We start from the raw sequence: 11,051 nt of genomic DNA, 5'->3' as shown, positions 1-11,051 counted from the left end.
GGGTCTCAAGGCTAAATTAAGGTTCATTGTAAAACCACTTGAGATTTCAACTTTCATTACTTCAACTTTTCAAACTTAGAATGTTTTAAACTTCCAAAATTGCCTGGATTCCTGTGGTTTGAGATTCAGTGATCTTAGGACAGCTGTCTAAAGATGATAACTTACTTAAGATTTCTTCACTCCCAGTTAATTAACCCACCACTCAATTCAACCCCTTGCATTTTCCTTTTAGTCTCCCTTCCCACGCAACAAAGTTCTTAAAATGAAACTCCTAGGAATGTATTTCTTTGGATTCAGGATGGTTTGGATGGTTAAAACTTCCTCTAATAAGCAAAAAAATAAAGACCCTTAGATTAAAAAACCAGAACAAAAAAAGGGGGAAAGATTATATTAATTTGAAAAATATAAAAATTTTAATAAAGGCTACATCTCTTAATTACAATAATTATTGTACCAAGTAATTTTTTTTCTTTAAATGAAACTCTTTATAATGCATAATTTACAGTATAAGTAGAACAAATGTCATGGCAAAAGTCATAAAGTACAAGGACTTGTAGTAAAAAGGCATAAAATATATTATACATAAACCCCTTTACACAAAGAAGGGAAGAGTTTGGACCCTGAACACAGGGCGTAACATGGCATATTAACACCATGTAGGCACAGGTACTGTACTGATTGAAGTGTTTTTCTTAAAAACACACACTAGAGATAGTGTATTAATAGCGTTTTCGCATCACATTCTTTCCTACACTATATACAGACGTATTATACAAAAGAAATGTAACGTTGGCATACAATGCACCAATTAAAAACAAAACACAATAGAAATAAAATGTGTTTTCGGGGTGGGCAGGTGGCCCTTTAAAAAAAAAAAAAAAATTTGCCACAATACACACAATCCAATTAGAGGATGTATTTGATAGTTTGAACAACGACACACCCAAAGCGAGAGACTCTGTTGCCCTTATATAGCTCAGTGGAATCTTTTATTATGGGGAGCCGTAATTGCATCATCTAGAAAGTTGGAAGCAAGCTATGCAGGATTGAACAGGGCACTAGCTTCCATTTGCTATAATGGAATGGGATGGGGCACCATACATTTTGACGGTTTGGCCTATTAAATACAGTTTACCATACAGAAAAGTACCACTACCGAAAATGTGACTACATTTCTTCAAATAAATAAATAAAAAAGCATCACTGATTTCGTTGAAAAACATTCTATTCAGGGTTTCCCAAACTTAGGCCTCCAGCTGTTTTTGGAATACAACTCCCATCATCCCTAGCAGGAGCTGTGGTCAGGGATGATGGGAACTGTAGTCCAAAAACAGCTGGAGACCAAAGTTGTGTGTGTGATCTGGCTAAACTGGTGTTTATGTGAACTGGATGGTTTCATGTACCGCTTTTCATAAAACTGGACTATATGAACCATTTGGGTCTGCATGAACTTCATAATTCTGCACTTGGGGACTTGCTATAGGATGCTTTGCTGAAGACACTGGAAGCAATGCAATGCATTGCATACTGCAATGCTACAAAAATACAGACAACTGTATATTCTTACCACAGAAACTGACTGATAAGACCCATATATTGTTATTACCCCCCTATAGCTGTTATATTTATCCCATGAGAACACTGCTAGGTCTGGTGCAGAGCCAACATTCTCAATCTGCCCATGGTTAGGGGGATCAGGAACACCTATGAGCCTGTGTATTCATTCATCGTCCTCTCCTGTAGTGAATTTTCCCCAAGCTCACCAAGGTGCAGCATTCCTTTGGACCATCATTAATGGTAGCCATGGTGAGCTTCAAACCAAACTTCACAACCATGATTGGAAGCAGGCTTGAGCAAACTCTTCTAAACATAATCACAGCTAGCATTACCATCAGGGCAGATATAACCCTGCACTGTGGTTACGTGGGGGGCGCTGTGGTCTAAACCACTGAGCCTCTTGGGCTTGCCAATCGGAAGGTTGGCTGTTCAAATCCCCACGATGGGGTGAGCTCCCGTTGCTTTGTCCCAGCTTCTGCCAACCTAGAAGTTCGAAAGCATACCAGTGCAAGTAGATAAATAGGTACCACTGTGGTGGGAAGGTAAATGGTGTTTCCGTGCGCTCTGGCTTCCGTCAGTGTTTCGCTGTGCCAGAAGCGGTTTAGTCATGCTGGCCACATGACTCGGAAAGCTGTCTGCAGATGAGCGCCACACCCCATAGTTGTCTTTGACTGGACTTCACCATTGAGGGGTCCTTTACCTTTTACCTTTACTGTGGTTATACTCCAAAGAGGATTCATGGGGAAAGGGAGCAGGACGAAGAATGTAACAGTCTATGGGGTGATCCTGATCTCCTAACCACTGATAGGCAACCAAGTATTATACATCTGAACCAGACCTAACAAACAGAGCAGCATTGATTCAAAATCTACCAATTTTTAGAAGAGCAAATGTGTACAACAATATTCCCTCTTCCTCCCCTTTTCCTCCAAGAAAAAAACAGCTGGAGGAATAATGCTGGACATAACATGATTCCAGCTTGTTTTCTAAGGTGGCAGAAATGAATTCACTTTACTTTTCTTCTTAATAAAAGACAAAATTCTAATGATTTAGATAGTGGAAACAAAGTAAATAATAAAATATAAAACCACCCCTTTTTTTCCATATCACATCTTCTCTTCTCTCCATTGTTTAAAGCAGCATGTCCATAAACTGGACTTAAGGGAAAAAACCAGACTGTTCAATAAATATCAATAAGGATTACTGTAAGGTAAGCTATACACAGTTTCTCTTAGTCCATAAGGTTTGGGATCCCCAGGAAGCCATATATTATATATGGAAGTCTTTCGAAACATGGTCTGCATCTTCAAAAACCCAGAGTGGTCATGTTTTCAATAAATAGTTCGGGGTTGTTAACATCCTTGCACCCAGCTCAACAGACACCTTTTTTAAAAAAATAATAATGTAAGGCTGATTTGGCGAAGTCTTCATAGACCTTAGTTTGTCTGTGTTGCTTTTTCTTCATTGGTTCCAACCTTCCTTCAAAAGCTTTGTTTGGTGGTTTTGTCCAAAAGCCAGCGTCTTTTAGCTTATTGTCTCCTTAAAACACACTCACACAGACAATGCCAGCCAGTCAATCTATCAGTCAATCCTCTCCACTTTCCCAAGGACTCTTCCTTCGTACATTGGCAGAACAGTGTCGTCGTCCCAGATTTCTTCGAAAACTGCACCGCAGTCAAACTCTTTGCTTGCCTTCTTGAAGTAATACCTGGAATCAATAAGATCAACAGATGCAAAATAAATGAAGAGCATTTTGGAATTGCTGTTTTTGAAAGTGTCTGTAGCAAGCACCCACCCAACATTCTATATCCAGAATGTCATAAGAGCCCAAGACCCCTTGCCCAAACACCAAAATCTTATGTTTTCATGGGTAGCTATGGCAGAATTGAGACAAAGAACACCGAACATAACATTAGAAGACCCAATGGCCCATCTAAGTCCAGGATCCTGTTCTCACAGCGGCCAACAAGCTTCCTGTGGGAAGCTCACAAGCAGACTGAAAGCAGCCTGCTGGATCAAACCAAAGATGAAGTTCAGCAGCCATAATCTACTGCCTTCCAATTGCTTCCAGCATCCTCTTGCAAGGTAGGGGATCAACAGAACACCCAACTAGACCGAGCAACTAATATTCAACAGCACAGTGCCTCTGAATTTGGCTACCACCATTGATCAACCCTACACTCTGTGAATTCCATCCCTTCCAAGCCCCTTTTATAAAGGCATCTAAGGCAAGTGGCCATTAGCTCATCTTGTGGTCAAATTGTGATCCATTTGCCACAGGCTGGCATTACCTGGCTGCTTCTATGACATAGTACATCAATATGATCCTCAACGCACTCTTCCCCAAAAGCCTTGCTACATCTTATAATGTTGTTAACTCTCAGGTTAGTTATCCATATGATTCACCCTAAAGGCACACATTATGGTTACAAAAGAGATGCTACTGAAAAACAGCCTGGGCATGGCAAGCGAACCTTGCCCTGGTTGTCAACATAAGGACACATGGATTTCCATCATCACCGTGTGAAACTCCATAGTCCCATTTCGTGCTGCTGACTGTTGTTGAAGTGGTGCATGTCTCGAAATGTGGTGGCAGAGACCCACATGGCAAGTTATGTTACATCTAAGGGAGAAGGATTTTGGCAGGCCCCATTGGTATGCAGAATTGGCTTAGCTTGCAGAATGTAACTTTTATCTATGGTTTGGGGGCAGGAAATGGGAGCTTGTGACCCTCCAGATATTGTTGGAGTACAACTGCCATAATCTCTGACTATTGGCTGGAGCTGATGGGAACTGGAGTCTAGTTGCCTGCCTCTGGTTTAGGGACAGGAGGGGCCACACACACACAGAGAGAGAGAGAGAGAGAGAGAGGGAGGGAGGGAGGGAGGGAGGGAGAGGGAGAGAGTTCAGACTGGACCTCAGCATTGTAATTGAGCCCGAGCTGTTTTGAGAGAGCTGTGCTGACAGAGAAATTATTGCAACTCAGAATTCTGCCTTATATTCCTGTCATAAGATATACAAATGCTGGACCAGAAGGAGTTTGTGTCTTCACAGAAGCTGCTGAGACTATTTCAAGCAGAGTTACCCACTGGCTAGGTTTTAAACCTCTACGCTTTTCAAAAAACCCTACTGTCATTCTCTGTGTCAAAGTTTTGCAATAGATCACTTTAAAATAACACTGCATTATCAGCACCCTTGCTATATTGGTATTATTAATTATTATTATTGTTATTATTATTATTATTATTATTATTATTATTATTATTATTAATTATTTCAGCAAACCCTCACAGAATGTATTATTTAGTTGTATACCTTTGCTTTTAAAAGTTTTATTTATCTGTGGGTAAGAAACAGGCTTTGGGATTTCTGCTGCGTTTTACTGTGTTAATTTTGTTATGTACAGTAAACCCGCGAACTTAGGTGCATTTCACTTGTGTGCATTCAGCTTTACGCACTTGGCCGAAATGTTAAAAAAATTAAAAGGGGGGCAGAAAGGAGGCAGGTGTTCCATACAGGAAAAAAGGCTTTGGAAATCCCACCTGCCATTGTACCCTAGGACGCGGGTGGCGCTGTGGGTTAAACCACAGAGCTTAGGACTTGCCGATCAGAAGATCGGCGGTTCGAGTCCCCACGACGGGGTGAGCTCCCGTTGCTCGGTCCCTGCTCCTGCCAACCTAGCAGTTCGAAAGCACATCAAAGTGCAAGTAGATAAATAGGTACCGCTCCAGCGGGAAGGTAAACGGCGTTTCCGTGCACTGCTCTGGTGCGCCAGAAGTGGCTTAGTCATGCTGGCCACATGACCCGGAAGCTGTACGCCGGCTCCCTCGGCCAATAAAGCAAGATGAGCGCCACAACCCCAGAGTCGGCCACGACTGGACCTAATGGTCAGGGGTCCCTTTGCCTTTACCTTAATTATGGCTTTAGGTGTGATCCCCAGAACGTAACCCTCTTGTAAGTCGTGGGCACAACTTGTGCATAATGTGATTAAGTGCTCTATAAATTTTTGTGTACAAACAGATGGGAAAGAAGAGTCAGTGAACTGAAGCCCTGAAATGGGAGGTAAATCTGCTTTACTGGAACTTGGAAGCGCAAGTTCAATTCTGACCACAACAAGGTGATTGCAGCACCATGGTTCTCAAATATCAGGAAATGTCTGGCTTACCCCCTCAGTTTATATCAGGGGTAGGCAACCTAAGGCCCGTGGGCCAGATGCGGCCCAATCACCTTCTTAATCCGGCCCGCAAACGGTCTGGGAATCAGTGTGGTTTTTACATGAGTAGAATGTGCCCTTTTATTTAAAATGCATCTCTGGGTTATTTGTGGGGCCTGCCTGGTGTTTTTACATGAGTAGAATGTGTGCTTTTATTTAAAATGCATCTCTGGGTTATTTGTGGGGCATAGGAATTCGTTCATATTTCCCCCCCAAAATATAGTCTGAGGGACGGTGGACCGGCCCATGGCTGAAAAAGGTTGCTGACCCCTGGGTTTATATCAACGCCCACGATATGGTCTTTTATCATTTGTGAGACCAGCACCACTGACTTTGCTCAACTGCATATATTTTGACAAAGCAGTCTCCATGAGAACAGGCCCTACAGCAGTTCACTGCCCCCCCCCCCAAAGCAAGCTAAGCTTCCACAGCTCAAAGATCTACACGATTTAGACTGGACATATCACACTCTGGACATATAAATGCAACTTAAGAGGAAAGCTCTTGAAAAAACAAAAGAAGGGCAAAAAAGCAAATTGAATATACCATTTAATAATTTTTTTGAAAGAGGAGGCACCTTTGGGACAGTTATTTAAACCACTTACAGATATTGGCAGCAGGACTGCAAAGTTTCTCCCTGGCCAAGCATCTGATTTAAGGAAATAAAAATCCAAAACAAAACCCATTATTTCCGATTTAGCCATATGACTAAACCTTATAGAGCGCCGCACCTACAATTTTGAGACTTCTACTAAAGTGGATTTTGAAGAAGAGAGAAAAGTTACACATTGTAAAACCGGGAATATTTCATTTGAGGCCTGTTGTTGTTTTTTTCCTTTTTGTTTTTTAGTAAAAGCTCCAAATTGCTGACACATTCCAAAGAAGAACATCCAAAAACAGAACAACACTTCAAAAAAAGGACAGAGATTGCTACATCTCTGCTTCGATATTTCCGAGTGGCCCCCTGCGTAATGAGCAATCTTGGCTTAGATTGCAATATTTGACACAGAAAGGTCAAGCAGGAGCGTCCCGCTTTCCCTTTCTTCAGGCTTGGGATCATTAGATCACGAAGCCAGTGCTCATGCAGACAAAAAAAATAAAAAAATAGCGCCCCTTCCCCTCTTGTGTCAAACAGTAAGGACCCCTCTATTATCCTGAATTAGACCGTTCAGCTTCTTGATTAAAGGTTCCTTTTATCCCCCCTTCCAGCATTCTTCCTTCTCAGGCTGCTTAATTGCATATGCACAAAATGAAGGCCTTCCATTCAGAAGGTTAGCATTTAGGGAGCCTGCTTGTCTACTACCACACACACACACACACACACACACACACACACACACACCACTCCTTGCACCCAGGCTGATCTCTCGCCCTCTTCCAAGAAGCTCTCTTTTGCCATGCAGTCACAGGCAAGGAAATATTCTTATCCGATCAGCCTTAAGGGGAAAACACCAACAAGCACCACCCAAGTTTTAAAGTAACTAAGTATATTCAAAGGAAAGGCAGCTTAGTCACATTTTTTACCATTTTTTTAAAGTATCCCCTCAACTTTGAATTCCCTCTTATAAAGCAACTTTCTTTGGCTAGGGATCTACTCGAGCACCCGTTTTTGCTTTGATATTTAAGACCTCTGAACATACCAACAAGAGACTGGTTTATCTGACAGGAGGTTTTATTTATCTGACTTTGATTAGGGAGATAACAAGATGGGTCTCTTAATCAAGTTAGAAAAGGAAAACTGTTCAGTCATAGGACTTTTTTTGTCACTTTCAGATGAACCCATGGATGTAACAAAATCCATTTACTTCAGAAGAGCCCAAAATTCTCCCACCGACCAGCCTTCCTTTTGCTGATCCAAAACCAAAATACAATGAAACTTCCTTCTAGAATCCCTCAAGCTAGCAGGCCAGAGAGGAAAAATGAGGAGGGGGGGGGGGGACTTTGAATGAGGCACAAAAGGACTTTCACTCCGTTTTATCTCCTCCTTTCCAAGAGGATAAACAGCTGTAGCAATAACTTCCCCCTTGATCTTAAAACTCTGGCAGCGTTGACAAAATTCTTTGTTTGAACGCCACATTTTTATTTTCTTGAAAGAAAGAAAAAAAGGAGGGGGGAAGCTCCACACGCTGACCTTTTCCAAAACTACAACCTTATTTCTCACAGAGAAGTGCAAAAGGGGGGGAGAGGGGTTTGGTGAGGGAGAATGCAAACTAATATCTCCCCCCCCCACACACACAACCTCTTAAAACACATCAGGAGGTCCTTATTTGCTTGTGGAGGGGGGGGGAACTCTCTCCATTGAAACACTTTTTGAAAAAATGTGGCAAGGTTTGCTTTCTTTCTCTCCCCCTCTTCTGCTGCATCTCTCCCCCCCCCCCCGCTTTTTCTACATCTGGCACCCATACAGTCTACAAGGCTTGGAGTTACTGCTCTTTTTCTGAACTACTGCCATGTTACCCAACACTACGCAGAGTGAATGAGAGAGAGAGAGAGAGAGAGAGAGAGAGAGAGAGAGAGAGACTGTGTGTTTGTTAAGTGTAAGGGCATGCTTCTGAGTGTGTGTGTGTGTGTGTGTTGGGAGAGAGAGAGAGAGAAACTCCAAAACTATTAAATCGCCTCCTAATATTTCCCCTAAAAACAAATCAACAAAGGCACATACCCACCCCTGAGTTCACACCGCCCCAGCTGAAGAGTACCCCAGCAGAAACCCGAGGTACCTACGTTGTTGCAGACTGACTCGTTCAATAAAGAATTTTGAGTGTCAACCATTTATGCATGCCTTTGTGTGTTAAAAATGAAAGGCACAGGCTTCAAAGACATGCTTATTAAGTGTGCCTTGGAACAAAATCAATGCCAGATGTGACCAGAGCAACCAAGCCAATCCTTCCCCTCAGCAATGCCTGCCACTCTGGGCAGTATATATGGCCCTGTTCCTTGAAGGTCACCTGCTCTTCGTCCCCCTCTTCTCCCCCCAACCCACCCACCCCCAAATAATAATAATCAAAGCTTGGATCAAAATGATTCCCTGAGGGAGCAACACATTCAGATAATTAGTTTCACCTTGGGTCTGTACAAGATTCCCCCCCCCCTCAAAATACATATACATATCATCCATCTATCTATCTATCTGTCTATCTATCTATCTATCTATCTATCTCCCCACTGGTCTTTGGCCTCGGCTCCTTTTGTACACATTGCGTACAAAAGTCAAAGAAATAATAACCCCAAAGTTATCTGTCACTTTAAAATGCTCTAACCAGTTACAGTGCGATCCTATAGCAGGGGTCGGCAACCTAAGGCCCATGGGCCACAAGTGGTCCACAGGGGTCGTTTAACCGGCCCCTGAGCCACCTGCTCAGCGAGTCCCCCCGCGCTGTGCTAAACCGGCACAGGGTGGCGTGGGGACTCGCTTCTGCGGCGCCGGAAATCACGCCTGTGCAGATGCAGAAAATCATATCTGCGCAGACACAGACTCCGGAAATTGCAGGCGCGCGCACGTGATCCAGCCCGCGAAGGGATCTCCGCTGGAGTCAACCGGCCCAGGTGAGGTAAACCTTGCTGACCCCTGTCCTATAGGAATGGTAACAACCTCAGCTAAGCATCATCAGTTTCATTCTAGAAGTTCTTCAGAGGTTATCAGAATGATCCGGTCCTGATTTTCCCATCACTGACTTCCATAACATACACAGTAGGCAAATTCAAGGCTCCTGGCTTTGTGTCTACTTAAGAGATCTAAAAAATTCTGGAAATTCTGAAGTCATTGGAGGAGGGAGGGTTTTTTTCAGGAAAGAAGGGAAATCTGGGGGGGAATGGGGGGAATGAACTACTTTGCATATCAAAAGTCACTTTGTAACTTGATGCATTATATATATCGGTCTACCATATAATTATTGTATCTGGTCTATTAAAAGTTACAGTTCATCCAGACAATAATTAACAATTGAATTTATTAAGGTGTTTTGGGGTTGTCGTCCCCCAGCAGCGTGAATTGAACGGCAACGAAATTTTGTCACTCTCTACTTTCTCCCGCTTCCAGTCCTTTTGAGGCCTGTTAAAGAGGACAGAGGCAGATGTATTCCAACTACTCCAGCAAGAGGAAGGCCATAATCAGAAGAGGCATCAGAACCTTCATCCTTCTCTTGTGACAATGGCAGTGCCTTCCAAGAGGCAGAGATGCATCTTCCTCTTGTATGTGAGAGTTGCACTCGCAGTTGACAGATGAGGACTTAATACAGGAATTGTAATGATGGGATACTGTACATAGTCTTACATAAAGGTTTTCCTGTTGCACACTTTTAGAAATAATTTGGGAGGGGGAGTAAATAGATGAACACCTTGTCTTAAACATTTTGTTTGTCATTGTAAAAGAAAGTGTTTCATGATGCCCATTTTTTTAAAAAAAAAGTTAATTGAAGGAAAATGAGGAAAAACACAGGGGTTATTTTTAAATAGAATTTTTCATTCCCCGCACCTGGGACTTTCGCAAATCCACTATATGTTTTCAGACCCATGTCTCCACTCCATTCATGGCAGTGTATGCCACAGAGACATGGTGTGCAAAACAGAAACCTAGGTTTCCCTTAGAGTGTGGTCCTGAATTTTTTTGTGCTTGGGACGAGATAGGGAGCAGATCTGAACAGAGTTAGAAACTGGGATAGAAAAGCTAGTAGCCAAATGGCTTCTAGGACCTGAGCTGTGGGTGCCAAAACAGAATGTCTAGTTGCCCCAGGGGGCCGGCAACATTTTTTAAATCATTTTGATAAGCATGCGCTAATATGCAATTCACATAAGTGACACATTGTTAATATCACCTTTTTAGCATAAATTATTAATACATGTTTTAATTTTGTGTTTACAAGAAAAAATACCGTACTTGGTACCGTACTTGGTACCGTACTTCGGTTTTCAAAACACTCTACAGTGGTACCTCGGGTTACATACACTTCAGGTTGCATATGCTTCAGGTTACAGACTCCACTAACCCAGAAATAGTACCTCGGGTTAAGAACTTTGCTTCCGGATGAGAACAGAAATCGTGCTCCGGCAGCGCAGCGGCAGCAGGAGGCCCCATTAGCTAAAGTGGTGCTTCAGGTTAAGAACAGTTTCAGGTTAAGAACGGACCTCCGGAGCGAATTAAGTACTTAACCCGAGGTACTGCTGTACTCTTTATTGTTAAACTCCTTAACATATTGTCTATCCTTAACATATACTCCGAGGCTTCAAAGCACATACATTTCAGTAATCCTTGAGTGTCAGCCAGGCGTGAAATATGGCACTTAAG

The 11,051-nt window shown here is 42.6% G+C and overlaps 1 protein-coding gene across 4 annotated transcripts in view; it reads right to left on the bottom strand.

The window, feature by feature from the left end:
* Positions 1–390: 390 nt before the first annotated feature.
* The window catches only part of AXIN2 (axin 2), a 77,054-nt gene continuing 66,393 nt past the window's right edge, over positions 391–11,051 (bottom strand). For all 4 annotated transcript variants that reach the window (XM_083489947.1, XM_083489946.1, XM_083489949.1 and 1 more), the window contains exon 11: positions 391–3,265. In XM_083489947.1, the coding sequence (XP_083346073.1) occupies positions 3,139–3,265 (127 nt within the window). In that variant the 3' untranslated portion in view covers positions 391–3,138. The remainder of the gene's footprint in view (positions 3,266–11,051) is intronic.

The sequence above is a fragment of the Podarcis liolepis genome, assembly GCF_965112155.1.
Source record: "Podarcis liolepis genome assembly, chromosome: 2".
Taxonomy (NCBI): domain Eukaryota; kingdom Metazoa; phylum Chordata; class Lepidosauria; order Squamata; family Lacertidae; genus Podarcis; species Podarcis liolepis.
The sequence above is the reverse complement of the archived record's forward strand: the minus strand, read 5'-3'. Positions and strand labels throughout refer to the sequence as shown.